We start from the raw sequence: 25340 nt of genomic DNA, 5'->3' as shown, positions 1-25340 counted from the left end.
AATCTGCTTGGCAAATCTAAATCACAGTGTGGATTCTGCTGTAAGAATAGGCACCGTTAGAGTTACCATCAGTAGGAAATGCTGCAAGAAAATAAAATATGGTAAGTGACAGGTCATTTTATTGATGTGTCCAAATCAGTCATCAAAGACATCAGTTGGGGAGTGAGTGAAGTATGATGTTATTTCAAAACAACTTCCTGCTAGAATTAGACTTCCCAGGTCGTATGGTTTATTCTCGGTTTTTCAGCCAGACCTCAATCATAAATACAGATTCGTAAACCGTGCCTTGTCCGCTAACTATTCTTACTTGTTAATATAGAGAGACAACTTTTGTCCTTTGCACTTTGTTAAAGTGCAGAGCTGGAATATTTAATAGTTGAGATTTTACTAAAGTCAGCTGTGGATTTCTTAGGCATGTGAAGCCACATGATTTTCAGGCGGCTAGTAGACCCCACTCAGACATTTATCTTGATGCTCAGATGCCTTTCATTTGCTGGTACATTATAAACCACTATAATAATTTCAAAGCCTCCTGGCTCTAATCTAAAATTAAAGCAAAAAATAAAAAACTAAAATAATAATAAAAGAGTCTGGCAATGCTGAAGAAAACTATTGGAAGGCAGCGGTACTCCTGGCATCCACGCCCTCACGCAGTCCCCTCCTACACTATACCAGGGCTGGTCTTTGTAACCAACAGAATGTGACAGAAGTTATATGGTATGTCCCTTTTAATATTAGGTTATAAATGACACTGTGGTATCTGTCTTGATAACACTTGCTTTCTCTCCTAGATAGCTTCCTCTGGGAAAAGTCCACTGCCATGTCGTAAGCAGTGCTACAGAGAGACGCACATGGTAGGGAGCTAATGCCTTCTGCCAAGAGACATCTGAGTGACATTGGAAGCTGATCCTCCAGAACGGATCAAGCCTTCAGACGACTTCAGCTCTAACTGACAGCTTGAATATAAACCTCCAGTATGAGACAATGAATGTAAGTTTTGAGACAATTTGTTACCAGCCATAGATCACTAATATAAAGGCATTTCTCTTTGTTATCCTACTTTGTAGACAAGGAAACAGAGGCCATATCCCAAGGTCATAGAACTTAAAAAGTGACAGATAAAAGATTCAACCCCAGGTCTGCCTGACTTGAGAGTCCAGATTTTTAATTACTACATTATTGTGCCTGTCACAGAAATTGTCATATACCTTGGAATAGACAGAATTTGGCTAAAAGTTAATAGCACTCCTCAAATCGATATAGTTCTTTAGCCAAAGCACCTACTTTGATATTCTAAGGGTCATTTTGACAAAAGACTTCAAGATTGTCTCCTTCTATCCCTACATGACAAATTCAACTTCATTCAGAACAAAAGGCCAAAGAGGAAGCAGTACACTGTGGCAAGCAACTGTGCTCTTCAGTGAAGAGGGGAATGTGCTGACAATTATTCTATATCTGCTTCCCTTCTACTGTCCTTTGGGTGCTTTCCTGGACTATAGGAGAAAGAAAAATGGAAAGAGAGGCCAGCTATGATTAGATGAGGAGATCATATGTCATCTCCTGTACAAAGTTTCTCATGCTGGCTGGAAGTTAGCCCTTGATGAAGTATGGGACCAAGAGAATTTGCAGTTTTACCAAAGAGTGACCAATAATTTCAGACGTGTTTGCTAACTCTTCAAGAGCAAAAGTCATTTGAATGAAATGTCCCCAACTCCATTAGATAAGAAATTACCCCAATATCAGCTCATTCTTGCTTGCTCTTATATTTTATTTGCATGTTAGATCACCAACAAGCCACTAAGAGCCCATAGGGTACACTATGAAGATCATTAAGAAGCTTAGGCCAGGAGTCTGAACCCAGAGTTCAGAAAGTATAGTGTTCATAGTAAGATCACTTGGGGAAATGCTTAAACATGCACATTCCCAGGCTCTAACCTGACCAGCTTAATCAGTTTCTTTAGGTGGATTGTAGTGGGAGGTGGGGGGACTCTGCATTTTAACTTTCTAGGTGATTCTGAGGCAGGCGAACCCAGGATTATTCTTGGGGGCCTCTGTCCCGTTAGCGTCTCATCTCTAAATGTCAGGCGCAGAACCAGGTTTTGCAGGACCTGAAGTTCACACAATTTGGTGTGAACAACTTGTTTAATGAAAACAATATGAAACTATAAATTGAAAAAGTTGGCACTGTGCTTTGGAAAGAACCTAGATAGAAGCTTTACTGGCTTCCTGAAAAGGATAAGCCTCTCCTCTACTATATGAAAACATTCTACACTACTCTGGTCACCAACACAACTAATTCCCCCATGCAAATGAATTCTCTGTCACCAGCTGGGTGTCCTACATTGTAACATGATTATTAAACTATCTACCTGGAGATAACATCCCACAGATTAATGGCTCTGTCCTACAAGACGGCTCCCACTTCAGACATCAATAGCAAATCCAGGTTGTCAGCTAGGTTTCTGATTAACCAAACAGTTACAAATGAGTAGTTCCCATGACTCCTCCTCTGGTTCTGTCATTTTCTAGAACAACTCCCAGAATTCAGGAAAATGGTTCGTTTACTAGCTTACTGGTTTATTATGAAGGAATGCAACTCAGGAACAGCCTGAGGAAAAGGTGGTTGGGGCACAAATGTGGGAAGGGGCTCAGAGCACCATAGCCTTCCCAGGCACACCACCCTTCCAAAACTTCCATGTGTACACCAACCAAAAAGCTCTTCAAGTTCCAATACTTAGGATTTTTATGGAGATTTCATAACATAGGCATGAATGATTAGATATTTGGCCATCAGTGATTAAGTCAATCTTTAGCCTCTCTCCTCTCCTAGAAGGTCAAATTTTAGGTGTGAAACTTTCAACCTTCTAATCATTTGGTTGGTTCCTTTGGCAACCAGCCACCATCATTAGGGGCTTTTCAGAAATCACCTCATTAACATAAACTCAGGTGTGGTAGAAAGGGTTTTGTTATAAATAATAAAAGATACCTTTTCATTTTTACCACTTAAGAAATTCTAAGTGTTTTAGGAGCTTTGTGCCAGGGACCAAGAAGGATACAGACCAAATATGTATTTCTTATTATAAATCATGATATCACAATAATAAGTCCACCTCTGCTAACATCAAAACGTTAATTTCTCACTAATGAAATTGCTTCTACCAAAGAATCAAGGAATGGCAGTGTTCAGGTTGAAAAAAAAGTTCTCTATGACAGTTCTAAAATTAGGTGCTTAGGAAGTATATAAGCACTACTGATTTAAGTAAATGAAGTCTCCATTTTCTTCTTCTGCCCAGCAATTTTTATTCCTTTCATGATAGTTTCCCAAAGTGTGGCACTGTACAACGGGAAATTAATCGACCAAGATTAATTTGTGAGCCAGTAGGTTGTCCTGAAATACTGTAGGATATATACAAGTTCTTAAATTAAGTGAAATAAAATTTTGGTAGTCATGTACATGTTATTAAAGTAGAAATGCCTGGGGTGCCTGGGTGGCTCAGTAGGTTAAGTGTCTGACTTCGGCTCAGGTCATGATCTTGTGGCTGGTGAGTTGGAACCCCTCATTGGGCTCTGTACTGACAGTTCGGAGCCTGGAACCTGCTTCTGATTCTGCCTCTCCCCTCCCTCTGCCTCTAACCTCCCTCGCACTCTGTCTTTATCTCAAAAACAAATAAACCTTTAAAAAAATAAAAAAAATAGAAATGCCTAGTAAGAAATTAGTTTTATTGTTAATTATTTATTAAATACTTTAAAGTATTGACAAATGTGTTACTGTTCATAGAAACCTAGCTAGGCTGGCACAATTTATACTCTGAACAGTTACTTTCCTGAGAGCCTTCATTTGATTAATAATTTTCCCCATGCTTAGTACTAGGAAATAGGCAGAATACATGTGTTGAGTAGCTGTTTCTGGACCTCATAATTTTAGTGTACGTACATCTCAACTACGGTGTTTTCTACAAGGAAGCATGTGGAAAGACATCAATATAAGTAACTTTTCTCCATCTTAAACATCAGACTTTTTAGGATTTTTCATGTTTGTATTTTATTGATTGATTTTAATTTTCTTGTGGTTTCAGGTTTTGTTTTGTTTAGTTTTGTTTTTGAGAGAGAGAGACAGAACACAAGAGGGAGAGGACAGGAAGGGGAGGGGCAGAGGATCTGATGCAGGCTCTGTGACGAAAGCAGAGAGCCTGACACGGGGCTCAAATTCATGAACCTTGAGATCATGACCTGAGCCAAGAATTCAGAGCCTTAACCAACTGAGCCACCCAGGCGCCCCTTTAATATTTGTATTTTAAAGGCATTTGTATTTGAAAGACATCAAGAAAGAAAAAAAAATTTGTAGATCCAAAATGTACAAAACCAAGTTAGGCACACTTTACTAGTTCCCTACTAATGATAGCCAAGGAGTTGAAAAATAGTCTACTAAGGAATGAGATTTTTGAATAAGAACAGTAATAGCAAATGAAGCAGATTGAATCTACATATGAATTCAAACCTGAAAATGTTGTTCCCCCTTGGGGTCAACAGCAGGTCAGTGTTATTTAGGTGGCATTCCCTGAATAGCACATTTACCCAAGAGATCTGAGCTGGGACTTTGCAGGTGGCAAAACCAAATAAACTGACTCTGTTAGAGGTGAGAATTCTTGCCCAAATCCGTTAGGCTGTCAAGTCTGTCATCCAGGTGGTTGAGAACGTTTTGCTTTTGGGAATCAGAGTTCAAGTCTCAGCAAGCGACTTGCAGAAGTTGTGTGTATGGGCTGCCAGTTCTGGTCAGTGTCACCAACACCTCTGTTGCATCCTGACAGCAAGGCATCAGCACAAAGAATGCCGCAAGCTAGGCCCTGGTGCTAATTGTCCCCTTTTCAGTTCAAGACCTTGACTGCCCCTGGTCTAAGCATGAACATTTGCATGTGTTCCAATTTATCTAATTGTGGATATATTAGCATTTTTTTCTCCTTCCAGATGGTGATGTGAAAAAGGGCAACCGTTGAAACTCAGTCACCCAAGTTAATATCGTGCCTCTTTCTCTGTAGGTCAGGCTGGCTGCAAATATGTTGGGAACAATTTGGAGCTCTGTGTGTGCTGGGAATGGGGGTCTTTGCTAGGTATGGGGGAGGGGAGTGGTCTGGGAGTCCAATTTTCAGAGAAAACTCACCAGTTCCTGTCAACTGAAAGAAACGTTTCATGCACATGGTGGGTCAGAATGTTATTTTTATAATATAAACCACCTGGCCTCCTCCTCGTTTACCTCTGCCACAAATGCTATTCTACACACATACCTAGACCAAGGTCCCTGGTAACTATTACAAAACCATGTTGTGTTTGCTCCTTGAGGTTTTTCTTTCCCCTTTTTTCTTTTCTTCTTTTGCTTTTTTCAAGTTAAGGTGAAGACAAGATGAATTGATCAGGGCTCAGAGTTTTGGTTTATTTTTATAGTTGCTTTGATGTAAAAGGACTTGGCTCTGATTGCACTGAGAGGGATGGAAGGGGGACGAGGAAAGATGGAGTCAGCTTTTATTCCTCACTCAGCAACTCAGGAGACAGTTAGCATCTTCCTAAAGCTCATTCAACTAGGGACTTGGAGACTCCTGCAAAGATAATCCCAAGTCTTTATTTAGTGTGGATTCTCTTCCCAAGCATTCCTTTCACCGAACTCTGTTGTTCTATCTGGAGATCAAGCATCTCTATTCACTTTGCTTGCTAAGAAAAGACAGAAATTAAAGTTAGGGAACAGGGCTGGGGAATAAATACAGCATCTCATTAAAACAATATGTACTCTAAGTTTCATGGCAAGTCATTAAAGCCTTGACATATGACTTTCAAATGGGAAGGGGCTATAACTAACCTTCCTATCTTTGGGTCTCATTAGTTGCAACACAGGATGCTTTCCTGTGGAAATTTCTACCAGGAAATGCCTCCTTTAGAAGTTAACATTGCATAGTGTGTTGTGCATTTGAGTCAAGGTGTACAAGTCTGGAGACAGAGAAGAGGTCCTGGATGATTTCAAATAGAAATACTTTGCATTAAAACAGCGTTGGTGTAGGGCAAGAGCCTCAATTTTATGGCAAGAATTAAATCTCTATTTGGGACACAGAATGTTGAGCCTAGGACTTATTTAATGATCAGTGAAAAGAGCATTACCATTCCATTTAGCCAAGTCTATGAATTAATAAAATTTTCTCTTAGTCCATGTCTCCTGGTAAAAACTTAATTTCATAAACTTAGTTTATTGTGATTTAAATATACTTTTAATTCCATGGACTTTGAGAAGACTCATTCAATGCATGAAAGTGTAAAACATGTGTTTTATATCTGATAATACAGGGAAAGTGTGCATACTGCCTCAAGTAACTAAAACACAATAAAACCAAACAGTCCTCTCCTTCTTTTAGGTCATATATATCTTGGAAAAGTAATTTTTCTAGGTATCTTCATAGGCAAAGGTTTTGGTTTGGAAACTAAGAGGCATAAAAATGAAAGGCCTTTTAGAGACACAGAGCTTTGCTAGGAGCTCATCTACTCTGTGTGTTCCTCTCACATCTCCCAACTGTGCAGCCGTATTATGCAACACCAAACATTTGTTGAAAAAAAAAAATCAATCAACGGCTTGTCTTTAGAAATATTAAATGTCTCAGTTCCATGGGGTGCCTGGCAATACACAAACAGCCTAAATACCCAGACCGTGTTTAACACCTATATTTATTCTCCGTGAAGAAATATTAACAACAGCAAAATGTTTACATGAAAAAGATGTGATACCCAAATGACTTAGTGTCCTGCCCTTCAAATTAAGCTATCACATCAATGTTTTAGCCAGGGGATACATTTTTTATTCAATCCCAACTTATGCACATAAATAATTGCATAGTCTAGTACTACACTCAAAGGAATTTTTGGTTGTTATTCCAAATAAGAATGAAGTTTCATTAATACAAATCGCTCTAGCAGACTACCTGGAAGGCCGCGTCACTGGTTGGAAAACAAAAATTGAATCAAACCTTTTAATCAAAATAGAAAAGAAGATAAAATATTCAAATAAGTTCTCCTTTTGCGTTTGAAAACAAAAACAGCTGCTGAAGCAGTGAGTGGCTTTCCTTCTGAGTTCACCAAGAGGGGAGCCACACGTTGATCTGATGGCCTCTGTGTTGCTCTTATTGCAAAAAATGGAAATTACTGCAAGTTTTCATGGTCATGATATGTGGCTAGGGAGGGATTAACTGCCTAGACAAAAATGGCATAAAGAAAATAAGTCCAAAATGCGTGAATTCCTACCTAATGCTTGTAATATTAGAGGACGATTTTTTTTATAAAAGACACAATACGAACTAAAGTGTTCCAATGTAACTCTCTAAAAAAATAACAATATCAATAGATCATTTTATTCATTGTTTTGAAATTCAAAAATGAATCATATTTTCACTTCTCTTTTTCTAATACTGTAGTGATTTAGGAAGGCATAGTTTAAACAAGATTATGGCTGCTGCTTTTCCCTCTGGCTCTCTGTTTTTCTGTGGCTTGTGGTGTCAAGACTAACTGAAATTCTTTAATTAGTCTTCTTGGACACAAGCCTCCCATTTACTTCAGTGGGAGGTTTCTTTGCATAAAACCAGCGGTTTGTGTCCATCAGAGCCTTTTGACTGCTTTCCTTTGATTAATCAGAAAACTAAAGCTAAGTCTGAATACCATTTTTCTAAAGAATGAATGGCCATAATCTCTTACAGCTTTCATGAAACCAGAAGGATTAATCCTTCAATCCAGTCCCATACTCCACTTCAAGTATTTTCAATTACTTGGCACCATTGGAGGTGACGTCCATGGCTCAGTAAGAAGGCTACTGCTGGCATAATGGTTTCTCCATGTCTCAGCACATGGTCTTGGCATTAATAATCCATCACGAAATGATTTGCAATGCACAAGGGTGACATTTGATTACGCAAAAAGCATTACAGGAATGAGCATATAGGCTCTTACTGGCCAACTGCTGGCAAAAACATGATGAAATGTTATATGGTGAAAATAACATTTAAGATGGTTTCTGAACCAACAAAGAAAAGAGTAAGGTCATTGCTTTAAGAGAAATTTTCTTTCTTTTTTCTATTTCCTAGTTTTCCTTTCTCAAATCATATTTTGGAGGGCCAAATGGGTTAAGGGGCCAGATTTGTCAGCCAATCACCCAAACACATTTTCAAAACATTTGATTCAGGAAATTCTGCATCCTTTAAAGCAACGATGTTAACAATCCTCCTGAGAACCTTAAAATATAATGATTTAAACATAAGGTAAAGGAGACCCTGAAATGATTACAGAAATCACCAAGCGACCTCACTGTTGAAGAGTTCAATTTTTTCATTTTGTATTCTATTTTTTAAAGATCACAAGAAGGATGTTGAGTGTATTATCTAGGGGAAGCCCTATCATTTTGAGTAGAAATTTATGAGATGATTGGGAAATTCATAATTCTCAATGTAGTGAAAGCAAAAACAAAAACAAGAAAATTTGAATTTCTTAAACTAATGTGCTCTAGACCCATTCACTGATTTGTCATCTACATTATATTCTAGATAGGTTGTAATGAATGCACTTACCACATAAGAACAAACAAAATGAACACGTGGGTGAGAGGATGGCCAAATCTTGGTTATTTGTGGGCAGGGGTATAGGGTGGAAGGAAAGTTAGTGACATAAATTAAAGTCAGAGAGACTTAGATGTTTTTTTACATCAATATTTTTAAATTAAGCCACAGATATGAACGTAATAATATTACCTGATTTTAATGTTCCTGCCTTTTCTTTGCCAGCCCACCATCTTACAGTTAGGTAAAATACCTTAGCTGATATATTGTATTGCATATCATAATATATATACACACTATTTTATACATCAATCAATAGTGATCATATACAATAATGGACAAATATAAACTTCAGTGATTTTTTTAAAGTTTATTTTTGAGACAGACAGTGAGAGAAGGGGAGGGGCAGAGAGAGAGAATGGGGGGGAGAGAGAGAGAGAGAGAGAGAGAGAGAGAGAATCCAAGCAGACTCCACACCAGTGCAGAGCCCAATGTGTGGTTTGAACTCACTAACCCTGAGAGCATGACTTGAGCCAAAATCAAGAGTTGAATGCTTAACTGACTGAGCCATCCACGTGCCCCTAAACTTCAGTTATTTTTGAGATTTGTTATTCATTCATTTAGCTATTCCTTCAACAAAATGTATTAGGCACTTATTATATGCAAAGTACAGTGCTTGGAGTCATAGGGATAGAAGGATACAGACTCCGTCCCTGAGGCATTTACGCTTTATTATAGAGACAGACTATGCACATACGTAGTAGCTAGAAGAGGTCAAGGCATAAATGAAGAACAGGTAGGCTGAAGCGCTGAGTGTCAGGAGAGGAATTCAGGGAGATAAAGTTGAAAGGGAAAGTTGGGGCCAGTTGTTGAGCCTTTACTTCCAGTCTAAGGAATTTAGACTTTAATAAAAAGGCAATAGGGAGCCACTGAAAACCTTTTTTAAAATTTAATTTTGCAATTATTTTAGAGTTATAGAGGAATTTCAAAGATAATACAGAGACTTCCCAAAAAGTAGTCAATATCACCTAAGTTTCTTTAAAAAAATTTTTAAATGTTTTTTTTAATTTATTTCTGAGAGAGAGAGAGAGAGAGAGAGAGAGAAGACAGTGTGAGCAGGAGAGGGTCAGAGAGAGAGGGAGATACAGAATCTGAAGCAGGCTCCAGGCTCTGAGGTGTCAACACAGAGCCCGATGCGGGGGCTCAAACCCATGAATCATGAGATCATGATCTGAGCTGAAGTCGAACGCTCAACCGACTGGGCCACCCAGGTGCCCCCACCTAAGTTTCTTTTAATATCATCTGAGTTTTCTTGTTTTTCAATATAATTGCTTATGTCGTATTGTTATATTATACTCCTATGATTGTGTTCCTTTTATCATGTTTAGTGTAGTATATGCTTTGTCTTTTTTCTTACTCAGAAATGCCAAAGATTTTTTTTAATTTGTCTTTTCAAAAGAATAGTTTGGTTTTGTTGACCAGGTTTGCCGGTTTTTGCCCTATTATATCAGTTCCTCCGAAGCTGTCTTACATTGAAATTCAATCTATATTAAAATGAAACCAAAAACTAAAACCCCAAACCATTGAGATCAATTACAAATTTAGTATAAAAAAAAGCCCTTGATCCATCTTTTAAGCAGAATATTTTCCCTAAGTCCCACGGAGCTCTGTGATTCTTTCATCATGATCCTGTATGGAATATGGTAAGCCCTTTCAATATGAAAATTTGTGATTTCTTTAACTCAAAGAAAATTGCTTCTGTTATTTATTTCTTCCCCACTATTTCCTTTGTTTCTTTCTAGAACTCTTATCAGATTAATGTTTACCTCCAGGATTTATTCCCATGTCTCCTGTATTAATTTTTTTCCCATCTCTTTGTCTTTTTGCTCTATGTTCTAAAACATTTACTTTACTAATAATTTTTTTATTTTGTCATCCTTCACTAATTTGGCTGTAACCTATGTCCACTCATCTATTTACTCCTCTTTTATTTATTTATCTTTATTATTCTAATTTGGTAACCATATTTTTAAATTTCTTGTTCCCTGCTTGCTCCTTGTTTCACAGCTATTTTAAGGATAAATATCCTTCCACAATTTTCTTCTCTTATGTCATCTGTTGCTTGAATTCTTTATATCCTTATGTTTGTTTGACTTGGCCTTTCTCTTGTTTTTGGTTTTCCTCAAATGTTTGGTGGACTTTAGACCACTGACATTCATAGACAAAGACAGTCATTCAGGTGGCTGGCAAGACCTTGCTCTGTTACTGAGTAGGTCTGTTTGCCTAGAAGGTCTCCCCTGAATGAGAAGTCTGATGGAAGTTCTCTATGAGTAGGCAGATTTCACCTTAGAATGTTCGATGAGGGACTGCAGGTTCACATAGATTAAAGAATCCCTTCCTCAGTGGCTGCCTTTCTTCCCCTTCCCCTGCCCCTCATCCTTATCTAAATGTCTATAGTTATATTAAGCTCTGTTTTGAGGCTTCTAGACCTACCTTCAAATCATCCTCATCAGGCAACTCACTGTCATCAGTCAGAAGTCAAACAGAGATCCACTGCTGATCAATGTTCAGGGTAGGAAAAAGCAAGATCTCTGTGGCTGGCTGGGCCAGAAGTTTTGAAAACAGTTCTTTAAGTAGCCTTAAAATTACTCCCACGCTACTGCCAGAATAATCTTTCTGAAACACATTTGAATGTATCAGTCTCCTACTCAAAATCCTCAGGGGTTCTGATTTGATATGGAATAAAACCTGTTCTCCTTTGCAAAGTATGAAGAACCTTTATGTGATTATTCCAACATCTCCTACCATTTCCCTGCCGCAGACACACTTAGGCTTCCCAAAGTCTGAAAGTGCTTGCGTTTTTCTCTTCCTCCAGGCCTTTTAATATACTGTTCCTTATGCTAGGAATGTCATGTCCCCTGTATTGCCTGGCAAAGACACCTTCAATTGCATATCTCAGCTTGTGATTGCATTTCCCGTGAATCCTTTGACTTACTCTAATCAGACATAGGTTTGTAGGTCTATTTATTAAACTATGTTCTCCCGTCACTCCATAAAGATTTGAAATGATATATAATAGATACACAGTAGCAGGATAAAATAAATGAGTAAGGCATACTAGTTTCAAAGGGACAGAAAAGGTAGAAATATAAATAATCATGTATGATGTTAGTCCTTAATTATATGACATTAAGTTTTGTGGACTCACACTACAAAGAGGTACACTGTAAATTTGCCTCTGGGGTTCCTAGTTGTCAAACCTGAGAGGGAAACTTGAATGCTTGTTGAGTATATAGTCCATAAACTATAAATACAGGATTTTTACCAGTTATGGAAAACTGAGAGATAGTTACTGCACTAAAGGAGTACTTACAAAGGTGACTGATAAACTGAGAAGTTTCTTCTTTATGCTTTCATTGATCCTCATATATAACTCTATTTAATTACTATAATTTTTTGCACACTGATTTCTTCAAGGTATGGATTATTCCCTCATTACTTGGCCCAACGCTTGATATTTCCAAGTCAGTGAATATTTGTCATATATACTGGACAATCAGAAGTTGATGGTTATTATAGGCAATGTTTTTGTGTGAGTTGGTATACAACTAGAATTGCGTCATCATTTATGTTAATCATAAAGAAGATAAAGATTTAACCAACTAGAAGAGCCTTTATAATAATTACTAGGGGCGCCTGGGTGGCTCAGTCAGTTAAGCGACCGGCTTCGGCTCAGGTCATGATCTCATGGTTCGTGGGTTTGAGCTCCGTGTCGGGCTCTGTGCTGACAGCTAGCTCAGAGACTGGAACGTGTTTCAGATTCTGTATCTCCCTCTCTCTCTAGCCCTCTCCTGCTTACGCATGCGTGCATTCTTTCTCTCTCTCTCAGAAATAAATTTAAAAAAAAAAAACCCAAATACAATAATTACCAAAAGAATACTTAGAATACCTAGTATTCTAATATAAATATATTGCATATATATCTGATATGACTCCCAACAAACACCATGGATATTATTCCCCATTTCAAAATCAGTGAAATCAAGAAGTTAAAATAAGTTTCTCAAGAATATGCAGGTATTCAAAGGCAGAAGTTGGGCTTAGCCCAGGTGCCTGAACTCAGACCTGTGGGTCTCAACCTTTGCAGTTGGTTCATGCTTTGGTGTTTAGTAGGTTGCTTAGCATTTGATTACAAAATTGATGGAAGGATACTGATGGAAGGACTTTGCAGGAGTTTCCTTGTTCTTTATGGTTTATTCTAAAATATTTTGAGGGAAAAGGCAGCAGCTATCAGCCAAATAAAATGCTATAAAATTAATTTTCCGCAAAGAAATATCAGGGGCCACCCTAATATAAATCACTTACATTAAAAAAAAAAAATTGGAACACCTGACAAGTATTTTTGTATATATAATGGAATGCAACACAACGTATTTTTCACTACGACCAAGAAAGCTTATAATGTTACCATTTTATAGAACGACTTACTCTCTTTTAACCCAATTAACTTTTACTGACCAATTTATGGTTGTTTCTTACCTGAAAGTTGCCAAAACAGCTTCCCCCTGGGAGGGTCACATAACTCACAAAGGGCGGTCCTGGAGAAGGCAAGGACTCATAGACCACCACGCCTTCACTTGGGAATGCAGCCTTCTGCTGCTGCTTGCTTTCCCAAAATTCCTGTAACATTGACACAACATTCACTGAAAAACAAAAAAAAAACCATAATCAGTTTTTAAGGATGAATGTACTTTGGGAAAAACAAAATTTTATTTGCAGGCTGGATTGTGTAACATGTCATTTCCAATTTAAGCAGAACCGTATGGACGTTTATGAGTGGGAGGGAGCACTTTCCTATTTAATGCAAATGTGTTTATTTCTTCATGAGTATGACTAAAGTAGTTGGGTACCCTAATTCTAATAATGTTGCAGTATACTAAATTTACTTTATAAATTAATTTTTAATACCGAATTAAAAAATGTCACTCTTCTTCTTTGAAAATTTGCCTCAATATGCTTTGTTTAGGGCTGTGGTTATCCAGGGCCCATGCTCCCATTTCTCATAGATTCTTAAACCTACAAAGTGAAAGCCAAATTTGGAGGTAAAGCTATAAACAATACCATTTTAATTGGGACCCGCGTATTATAAGATTTAAGAGGAGAAAGGCAGAAAGAACACTCTTTCATGCTCCTCTCCATCCCAATCGAAAAGAGAATGAAAGGCAGTTGGGTAATAAGCAGGAGGCTGGAAAAAGCCATAAGTGAAACTAATAACTTGGAGACCTTGTTAAGGACTACGTCTGTTAGATAACTTCAGAAAACACAGTAATGGCTATAGCCATGTGGTTTAGATTAAATGACCTGTGATAGCCTGCAGAAGTTTCAGATCAAATTTGGTTGGTTTGTTTATCCTGTACTGCAAATTGAATTGTGAAAATTAACAAGGATAATAGAATTGTAGCGTCAAAAGAGACTTTACAGGTCATGCAGGCAAAGCTCTGCCTAATGTAGGAATGTCTTATACAACACTATTGACAGCTGCCTATCTGGTTTGTGCTTTAACACAGGGAAGGAGCTGGTACTTGTTACACCTTAAAGCAGCCAGTTTCCACTCCTAATGGTTCTGTGAAAAGATCCTTTTTGGGAGTAAACTGAAATCTGCTGTCCTGTAAGGTTCATGCAAGCGGCCTATTTCTCATTTCTGGGGCTTCACAGAAGTTTATGCCCTTACCCACGTGAAAGTCCACCGCATACATGAAAGCAATATAGAACATTTATTGCTTTTGCCTGCCTTGAATTTGCTTCTCCTCTTTGTGGGAGAACACAAAAGTCTTCTTTAAACAATCATCTTTTCTTCAACCATGTCTTCTTCAGGGTTGAGGGATGGGGATTTGACCAAAGCCAAGTCATTTAGAACCAATGAGTTCAGGACTTCTGTTGGAAATGTTGGAAGACTAGATTCTCTCCTTTTTCTCTAGGGTTGCTGAGAGGATTGGAAGTAAGTGTGACACTGCCCAAGCAAGGAGGAAACTTGGCTGAGAAGAAAGCCAATACAAAGAAGGGTAAAACCAAGAGATGGACAAAGAAAGACTAAGTTTCAAATAAACACTTTGAGTCCCTGAGCTAACACATCTGCTTTTTCCCTTTAAATAATTTTGAATTGATTGTCTCTCACTTGTATATGAAAGTATACTAATACAGACAACTCTCAGGTTTCCTCAAGTTCTAGATTAAATATTTTTTGTTCTTCTAAACAGTCTTTGCATAATATTGTGTCTATGTCTTTTGGCATTCTCCTGAATACATTCCTAACTGTGCTTCAAAATGTTGAGCTTTAATATTTTTCAGGGAGTCAGAAAAGTCACAGAGTTTGACCTGGAGGCAAAAACAATGCACAGCCACCTTCTAAGCTGTTTACTAGAGTACCTGGCTCCTTTACCTCATTCCTAGGTCGTGGATCAGCTTCATAGTGTGCAGTTCAGGCAAATTCTCAAGATACCTAAGGAATTAGATGCCTGTATATATTTTAAAACTGTACTGTTTAGTATTTAAGAAGTGTTTTGGCAAAAAAAAATGGGAAAACATTAAGACTATCAGAGGGGATAATTGAATTAACTAAAAAGTACATGTTGAAGTGGTCAAGGTGAGATTAGACATTACAGAGTTTTTCATTCATTCAAAACTATTTGAATAATATTTTCTACTAGTTGATATAATTCTAAATAAAACTTTTATATCTTAAACTGTATTTTGATTACCCATCTTTCCTGGTCTCCCAGCTCCAAGAAAGCAAGGATTTTTGAGCTGGTTGGTTTGCCTTTCTACTTGCATGTGACCTTCAGGACTTAGCAGAATGTCTTAAAGATTGAATCCTAAAACCAAAGCCAGTACCTGTTGCTCTGATAGTCCACAAGGCACAAAAAGCCTGCTATTTTAAGTTAGTTCATTGTTGAATGAATTTTAAGCTGAGAATTGGAGTTGGAAGATGAAGACGCATGTTAGTCTAGATATATTGAACAGAAGAATTTTGGCATGTAAAGCTATGTGCATTAAAGAGTTCAAAGGTATGTAATCAGTAGATTTCTATATGAATAAAAGTAGCAGTTTTCAAATTTTTCATTCTGCAACCTTGGGAGACTTCTTTGATAGTCTTGTGTATGTCATCACCTCTAAAAGTACAACATATGTACATGCACACACACAATCCATCTTTCTATCTCTATCTCCTCTTGTCGACTGGAAAACCAGATGAATGGAGTGCAGAGGGAAGAAGGCCAGCTTGCTATTTGAAATTCCAGAGATCAGTATAGCAGAGGGATACTCTATTTATGAAACATATGCTCTTTTATTTTTTTTTTTGAAGTAGCAACAACAAGGTTCATGGGCAATGTCAAAGAAAATGCAAGCAGAGGCTCAAGTTCCACTGAAGAAAACCACCCAAATCTGAGGACAGGCTTCACTACACAATTTAGTCCCTAGCCACAATTGCCCTTTGGCACTCAGCCAATGATTCTGCCTCCCTTGTTACAGAAAAAACTTGGGCTACCAAGCATGTGATATCCATCCCCACATCTAGTGACCCATCTGTGCAAGTGCCTAGCTCCACATTATTTCTTCCAGTCTCAGATGGCATTGTTCTGGTAGTAATTCTCTTCACCTTCTATTTTTAAAGATTTCCTCTTTATTCACAACTTCTCAGCAGCCGTAGGTATGCTCAAGATAACCAATCAATCAATCAATCAATGAATTAATCAGTTAAATGAAACACTCAACCTTGGGACTATTTTTGGCTACTAGTTATTAATATTTTCCTGTTGTAGGTAAGCTGCTAGAAAGAATATTTTATATTACTATCTCTGATTCCTCATCTTCCATTCATTTTTTACCCTCCATAATCTGACTTTCTTCTGTACTTTATTCCACTGAAACTGCTCTAGCAAATATCACCAATTCCTAATTTTTGGTTCTTATGTATTTGACCTCTAACTGTATTTGACATAGCTGATCAGTTTCTTCTAGAAACACTCCTATCCCTAGGCTTTTCTGAAATTATTCATCCTGATTTTGCTTTTCTATTCCTAATCATTTGCTCTCAGTTTCTTTTTATGGGTTTCTCTTTCTCTGTCATCCCTCATGTTGATCTGAAAAAAAATCTTGTCTTTTCTTGCTCTCTATCATTTTCCTTAAATGTCAGAACCTATTTCCATGACTCCATATACCATAATATAAGCCAACAGTTCCCACACCATTCTCCTATAACTCCAACTTTGTTAATAGATACTTGCTTGTGAGATGTCACACAAATTCGACATTTCCCAAACTCAACTCATTTTCTTTCCCTAAAACTCTACTCTTCCTCCTGAATTACTTAGAAAGTAATATTATGACCTATTCAGTCACCTAAATAAAAAGCTGGCAGGAATCTTAAACTTCATGTTCTCTTTCCATCCTAATAAATGCCCAAGTTTTACCAATTCCATATCCTGATGTCTCCCATAGTCTCCACTTCCTCTCAATCTGTACTACCATTACTGCATTGGTTCATATCTCATCCAGTATACCATAATATCCTCCTGACTTCCATTATTCTCCTATGCAACCTATCCTCCAATTGCTTCCAGGGTAATCTAAACCTCACAGTTCATCAAATCATTCACATCTTCTTCTTTGTAAAAATTTTAACATATATTTATTTTTTTTGTTTTTGAGAGAAAAAGAGAGAGAGAGAGAGAGAGAGAGAGAGATGAGGGGCAGAGAGAGAGGGAAATACAGAATCTGCAGCAGGCTCCAGGCTCTGAGTTGTCAGCACAAGGCCTAATGTGGGGCTTGAACTCATGAACTGCAAGATCATGACCTGAGCCAAAGCTGGATGCCTAACCAACTGAGTCAACCAAGTGCCTCTCATTCACATCTTCTTAAAATCCTTCTGTGAATCCTTCGTTACCTACAAGATAAATAACTCCTTGACAAGGCATAGAAGACTCCATGTCTTGATACTTTCTTGTTCCATACAAGCCACCTCTCTCTTTTCTCCTCCAGGCCCCTTTAGACTCCCTTGGGTTTTATGCTACTGGCAAGCCCCTTACTTCTTCTATTCCTCCTCTTAGAATGCCCTTTTCCCCAGTGGCTGTTGACTTCCTGTATGGCCTACTTATCTTTTAAGATTCACTTCCAGCGTCAACTACTTAAAAATAAAAACAAAAACAAAATAACCACTAAATCCTTGCTACAGAAACTTCAATTCTCTGAGAAGCAGCATGTATACCAGTTGGGGACATGTCAGAAATGCAGATCCCAAGCCCCACTCCAGGCCTATTGAACCAGAATCTACATTTTTAACAAGGTTTGCAGGCAATCTGATGCACATTAAAATTGAGAAGTCCCGTTATAGGAAGAAGTTGCTATTCTGATCTCCATGTGTACCTATTATAAGCCAGGCACTATGCATTTTCTCATTGAATCTTTATAACATCCCCTAGAAATGGGTATTATCATCCACAGCTTATAGATTAGACATTAAAGATGCTCAAGGTACAATCACACAATGACTAAGTCTTAGACCTGGGATTTTTAATCTAGTGCTGTCTGTATAGTCTATAGTCTTTCTTTATTCTGAGACACTCTCTAATTGTGCCAGAATTTAAGTTGTTTTCATATGTGTCTACCTGTACTGAAGACAGTGCTCTTTAGAGAAAGAATTACATCATTTCTTTCCACAGTGTCTGGAACATAGTATGAGCATAATAAATATTAGTTGAGTATTTAAATATCATCAAACCATAAAAGATGTTTTTTTCATTCAAGTTATATGACATATTTCCAGCTTGGAACTGTCACAATGAATGAGAGGTCTTTGTTCATATGAACAGCTATCCTGATGACCAACACTTTGCTCTGGTTCAAAGCAATGGTGTAAATACTCAATGATTGTGTACCTCATAGAGGGTGGTTACTGGGCCTCCCATTCTAGTCCCTTCTTTCAAGTAAAGATGACTAAAGGAGGAACAAAAGGAACAAGACAAAATGATAAAAGACTGATGAGGAACTTGGACAGGCTTCCTGGACAGAAGGCCGTGAGCAAAGGTCAAGGTCAAGTCTCTCTGCCTAATTGTCAAGAAGCTGTAGTTTGGAACATATATCCTTTTTGGTTATGCATTATTCCTCTGAAAGTTTAGTAAAGTTTGTTGTTGTTTTTTTTTTTTTTTTTTTTTTTTTTTACTTTCTACTTTGTTTTAATGGACACTAAAGAAAAAGGGCTTTATCCACAGCCAGACAGCCAGGACAGGATAAATTGGTCATCCACAGTGAATCTGGGCACAGGAGAGAGGTAGTGTATCTTCAGCTGGAGACTGGGAGAAAGTAGATGGTTAACAATTTGCTTGATGCTGGAGTCAGGACAAGCTGAACAGCCTTACTAGTTCAGGGTTTAACACCCACAGGTCATCAATGGTTTTATGTTTTTCAAGATAGCTGATGTTAAACTGGTAAAATTATTACAAAGAAATAGAATATCAAATGGCTGAGAGTAGGGGTGTGAGAGGAAGTAAAGGAAGAGAGAAATGTTGGGGAGGGCCTGAGAATAATAGCATGAAATCTAATTCCTTTTTGTGACTTCTATCAGGTTATAACATCTGAGAGTAAGGAAAGGAATTGAACCTATGCATTTACAGCACACGTCAAACTTCTTAATCCATTGCATTTCCCCAAATTGCTTTCTCAGACACAAGTGATTGACCTTGATATGGACTAAATATTTGTGCCTCCTACCTACCCATCCTTCCTCCCCCAAATAACCAAATTCGTATGTTAAAGACCTAACTAACCCCCAGGATGATGATATTAGAAGATGGGGCTTTGGGGAGGTAATTAGGTTTAAATGAGGTCATTGGGTTGGGGCCCCCATGATGGGGTTAGTGCCCTTACAAGAAAAGAAAGAGACACCAGAGCTTCCTATCTTAGTGATGTGAATATACAGCAAGAAGGCAACCATCTGCAAGCTAGGAAGAGGTCTATCACCAGGAAACATATATGCTGATAACTTGATCTTGGACTTCCCAGGCTTCAGAACTATGAGAAAATAAATTTCTGTTGTTTAAGCCATCCAGTTTATGGTATTTTGTTGCAATAGCCAGAGCTAACACAAACCACTTTGGAAGTTTTGAATATTTTTTGTATCAAGAAGATAATTTGCATTGTTGCTTATAGGCATTAGTATGGCTATTTTCTTTGTCATTGTGTTTTGAAATTTGAATATGACAGAATTTTCAGAGTGGTAATTCGATCCCCAAACAAATCTTTCATAAATGAGGATTTCATTTTTCCCTTTCTCAAGCTTTTTTTTTTGGTTATAAATAGGTGAACATTAAGGTTTTCACAGAAGGCAGATGACGAGTGAAGACATCCAACAATGTGGAATACCTTGACCATTCAACCTTTGACCTTTCTATAGAAATCCACAATCAGTTTCAGCAAAGTCTTTACTTGTTCCTAAACATATAGCTCTTATTTTTCACCTGTGCCTTGGTTCAAGTTCTCCCAGGAGTTTTGTTTCTGCTCCTCCTCTCTATCTATCCAACTTACTCCCATACTTCAGAGGAAATACCACCTATTCCATCATGCCTTACTCATGGGTTCCATCCCATATGAATCTCCTTTTCTGAGCTCTCATTCCATTAGTGGCTTTGTGTCTTAGCACTTAATCTCCGGTAAACCATGCTAATGAAATGGATGTGGTGTTCTAGGCTAAACTGATAAAGTCAGACTTGGCTGGACTTCTTTCTGGCCAGAGGAATGAAATGCATTCATCTTATAGAACAGTTTTCTGTTATTTAGCTCACAGCAGACTGTGAGTTTCAGGAGGGCAGGGACTCTGGTTCATTCTTTTCTGTACCCTTCTTGGTATCCATCACAGGGCTATTCACCTGGAAGCAACTGTTGAATTCACTTGGAATATGGGAAAACTCTACCTTTCTGAACCATCTGAGTGCAAATGAATGAATGTGTAGAAGGTAAGTGAAGTCATTACAATTCCTGGAGAGGTCAAGACTTCCTTCTAGAATAGGAGGTTTCATGTATGAACCACCATGGTGCTCACACAGCATAGATGTGGTGGTGGCAATCATCCCTCAGCGGGAGATGGTGGAGTAGGTGCAGAAAGATGAAGCCTGGTCAGAGAAGACACAGGATTGTTTGTTTCTTTCTAATAAGGCCTTTACTTTCTTAATAAGTAGGATTTAGGAAACCCCTGAGTGGAGATGGTAAGTAATTTTGTCTTGGAGTGCCAACTCAAATCCATTTATGTTGACCGCCTAGAGCAATGTGTTGAAAAGGATTTGAAAGTAGCTTCTGGCATTAGTGGAACATAATTAACCAGCAAAGTGGTACTGGCATGGTTTATCTGATGAGCATGACCTTGACACTATGGATTTTTGTTAGTGTTTTGTTTTTTTTTTTTAACTTATTTCTGAAAAAGAGAGAGACAGTGTGACCAGGGGAGGGTCAGAGAGAGAGACACAGAATCCGAAACAGGCTCCAGGCTCTGAGGTGGCTGTCAGCACAGAGCCTGATGCGGGGCTCGAACCCACGAACTGTGAGATCATGACCTGAGCCGAAGTCAGACAATCAACTGAGGCACCCAGGTGCCCTGACAATATGGATTTTTAAAAAGTTCATAACAGGCTTCTTTCCATAAAACTTAACAATTTGGCTGCAGACATAATATATATTAATAGAATTAGTGAAGAAAATATTAGAGTGCTACATTGTAGAACAGATTATTTGAAAGTAATATTTAAAACCTAAAAATTTATGACACAAGAATTAAATCACCACAGGGGGAAAGCAAATGAAAGTGGACAGAAAAGTTCAGGAAAAATCTTCCCTGGAGGAAGGTCTAAGCTGAGACACTCAGAAGAGTGAGATATAGACCATGGTGGGAGAGAAGCTATGTTCCCAAAGGAGTAAGGATGGCTTGACAAACAGAGTAAGAAAAATGATACATCAGCCAAGGAATGGTTTAAGGGGGCAAAGGAAATTAGGAAAGGGGTATAATTTGATAGGAGACAGGGTAAGGAGACTTAGCTTTTTTAATAAATGGAAGTCAACCACACTGTCCTAGTGCCCCAGCTTTACCCAAGTGAGTGAGAAAGGCAGGAACACAGGATCTCTTGCCTAAGGCGCTGTGCTCCTTGTGGTGGCTCCATCCATGAAGACACAGGGCACAGACACTTGGAGACAATGTATGGCTGCTCTTGTACATTTGGATGAGCCCAAGAGAAGGTTTCTGGGAGGAGTTCGGGCATAAAAATATATGAGAAATGAGTAGGAGATGAGGCAGGCAAGAGAGGGCTCATTCTGCTCAAGGATTATAGAGCGTGTTATAGAAGAATCCTCAAATACAGACACTGGTTCAAACACAAAAAACTGTATACTGTGTCTTCTCCCTCCACCTTTTATCAACTGGCAGGCAGTTTACTTAGCAGTTAAAAGCATGAATCCTGGAGACAGAATGCCTGGGTGTGAATGCTGTCTTTACCACTCTAAGGTACCTACCTAACTGCTCTAGTTCTTTCTGTACATGCCACACAGTTTCTGTAAGGCTTAAATGGGAAATGCTCAGAATAGAGCTTCACACATAGTAAGCACTAGAGCATTAGCTATTATTTGTGGTTAGAGAAGGTGATGGAAGAAAGAAAAAGGCATGATTATATACTTGCATATTGTGTCTTTGAAACTGACTGTTCCTGGGTTAGAAACCATATCATTAAACATTCTAAAAAAGTCTGCACATCTGAAAATTCTCTAATTGTACACATTGTGCTATTTATTTCCAAAATATGCAAAGAGTTCAAAAATGGTAAAGAGAAGGCTCTTTTGATACTATTCACTGGTAAAGTCAAAGCTTCATAAAAGCCAGAAAATAAATGGATAAAATGCTACATCTCAAAATCTGGAAACAGGGATGTTTGTCCAAATTATTCACTTTATAATGGATGCTAAAGGCAATACAACTGCTTTTAGTAAAATGACAGCAGTTAACCTTTACTTAAAATTAATGTTTAATGACTGTTTATGCTTTAGGAAAATAGAAACATTATAGTTTGTTGCCCAGTTCAACTACCTAATATGAGATAAGTCCTAAATGGGAAGTCATTTTTTAGCAAAAAAGGATCTTAATCGTATGTTACAAATCTATCAAAAAAAGAACCACTTTCTCTTTTTGCCTTACAGAGAAAAATTCTACTGGGTAAAATATCACTTGCCAAAAACAGTTAAAGACAAACTGGAAAGGCTACCATTTAAGGGTAAGTTATTAAGAGGCTTTCAAGATGATTAACATATTTTCAAATTGATTCTCTGCCTCTAAACAGATGGATTTATGTTATGCAATATTTTAATATAATCTTTAATTAAATTAGCCTTAACAGGTGATATTTTAAAATAAAGTTAATTAGTATTTTCTATTCTAGCCGTTCAATCACATACCACTTGCTCTTGCCAAATGTTTTTTCTTAGTTTTTTTTTTTTTTTTTTTTTTTGAGGACAAAAAGAAAAAGATCCCCAAATAATCTAAGGGGCAAGCTTAAGGTATGATGCCAATTTGTGATTCATGCCAAATGGGTAGTAAATTGGGGAATTTTGGGTCTTACATTTGGCATGGTAACTTCAGGACACTGACCAACAGACCTAGTGGTCTCATCATTTATAACCATCCTCAGGTTCTGCCAGGTTTTGGTATGGTCAGTGGAATCTTGCTGACAGTTTGTCAGGTTGGGTACAACATGTAGGAATCCTGGGCCCCTTTTTCTTATGTGTAGACACTCTTTCAAAGGAAGCCACAGCTACACAGCAGGACTGAGACAGCTTGAAGTCTCACTTTGTTCCCAGGAGAGAAACTTTCTTTTCGTCATGTACCAGAGTCAGTGCTTAGCTCCTTCAGCAGCTGGAAAGCTGGCTGTGTTTCTCCTTTTGTTTGCTTTTTCTTTTCTCCTGCTCTCGTCCCTATGCTCTTCCCTGAATATTTTTCTTGAAATGATCCTTTGGGTTGTTTTACAAAGTTAACCTCCTGGGAGATTGTCCAAAATGTACAAAAAGTATCTCATTCTTTTTGGTTTAATTTTGAACTTCAGAATTTAAAATTATGGAACTGTATATCGTTTGAGGAGATATTTAAATGACATTTATTTTCGGTGCACCTGGGTGGCTCAGTTGATTAAGCGTCTGACTTCTGCTCAGGTCATGAACTCACGATTTGTGATTTCAAGCCCTGCATCGGGCTCTGTGCTTACAGCTAGGAGCCTGGAGCCTGCGTCAGACTCTGTGTCTCCCTCTCTCTCTGCTCATGCTCTGTCTGTGTCTTTCTCAAAAATTATAAAATGAAAATAAATAACACTAAAAATTTTTTAAAAATAAATGACTTTTTTTATATCTTTGGAAATACTGAGTAATTTTTAAAGAAGGCAAAGAGGAGAGAATATAAAGGAGCAAAAGGGAATCACAAAGACAAATGAAAATAAAATAAAAGATCATTAAGTATACCAGAATTAAACAGCATCAGCAGCATGCTGAGTTCCCATGTGTGGTTTATATGTGCACCATGGTCAGATGATGTCATCCAATCACAAAAGCTACATAAAATAAAAACCTGATGTAATCTATTTAACCAATCAGGAAATATATATCTTTCTCATGTTCCATCAGGTACTGACATTACATTGTATTCAAGAGACTTTGTAGGACTATTGATTTTAGATAACTAATCAAAGATTAAAAAAAAAAGAAACACTGGTTGCTTTGCTGACCAATTCTGTTTAGTTAAAATGGTCAATCTGTGCAGATGTGGCTTTAGGCATATAAAGTACTTTTACTAGGAATAGTCATTATAAGAAAGCCTTCATGGAGTGCCTGGGTGGCTTAGTTGGTTATTCGGCTCAGGTCATGATCTCATGGCTAGCGAGTATAGGCCCTCCATCAGACTGTGCTGACAGCTCAGAGCCTGGAGCCTGTTTAGAATTCTATGTCTCCTTGTATCTTGCCGCTCCCCACCTCTCTCTCTCTCTCTCAAAAATAAATAAACATTAAAAAAAAAAAAAAGCCTCTCAAGATTCTGTGATAGCTGTCTAACTAGGGTTTATGTAGAAGTATGAGGCTTAGACAGAATTTGGCCCTAAAGAGCATGGTGCTTGGCCTTTGGTGACCCATGGTGGAGGTTAGACCCTGAGGATGAATATAAGGATTGGTAATCTAAGTTATTGTGCCAATGTGGAAAATGGAATGATTTGAGGTCCTCTTCCATGACCAACCCCGGGAGTGCTATGGGTAAGTTGTCTGAGGTGGCTGTTTATTTCCAGAGCCTTTTCTTCCTCCATCCTATTTCATATGGTTGTCAGTTTAACCCTGCATGCAGTTAAGCTGTGATTAAGGTGTCCCTGTATGTGATGTTTTAGAAGGTTCAGGTACAGTTTATTTTATAATAAAGGAGGACACCCGACAATAGGAAAAATCTTCCTTCCTTTTTGTGAGGAAGACCAACCAATCAGCAACCAAAAAACGTCTTTTGTGAACCTGCTAGGTGCCTGACCCTGTGGGAGAGCACATGAAACTGCAAGGTATGGCTTTGCCCTTTAGGACTTAACAACCTAGGTATGGACAAAAACATGCCAGCAAACTCATAGTCCACAAGAGAAATGTAAACTTTATACTATAGGCCATAAGCGCCAAAGGAGTGGTGACTAAATGATGGGTTCCCACAGCTGCCTGATGGGA

At 38.1% G+C, this 25340-nt stretch overlaps 1 protein-coding gene and 1 long non-coding RNA gene across 2 annotated transcripts in view; one reads left to right on the top strand and one right to left on the bottom strand.

Annotated features, from left to right (window-relative positions):
• The window catches only part of LIX1 (limb and CNS expressed 1), a 49789-nt gene that overhangs the window by 18773 nt on the left and 5676 nt on the right, over positions 1-25340 (bottom strand). The window contains exon 2 of the mRNA XM_077765210.1: positions 13116-13279. Within this exon, the coding sequence (XP_077621336.1) occupies positions 13116-13279 (164 nt within the window). The remainder of the gene's footprint in view (positions 1-13115; positions 13280-25340) is intronic.
• LOC144232377 (uncharacterized) lies at positions 824-22870 on the top strand. Its single transcript, XR_013335376.1, has 3 exons — positions 824-990; positions 20488-20584; positions 22806-22870. It is a non-coding gene; the product is annotated as an uncharacterized LOC144232377 (long non-coding RNA).

This window comes from Crocuta crocuta, unplaced genomic scaffold (genome assembly GCF_008692635.1).
Source record: "Crocuta crocuta isolate KB4526 unplaced genomic scaffold, BGI_CrCroc_1.0 scaffold645, whole genome shotgun sequence".
Classification (NCBI taxonomy): Eukaryota; Metazoa; Chordata; class Mammalia; order Carnivora; family Hyaenidae; genus Crocuta; species Crocuta crocuta.
The sequence above is the reverse complement of the archived record's forward strand: the minus strand, read 5'-3'. Positions and strand labels throughout refer to the sequence as shown.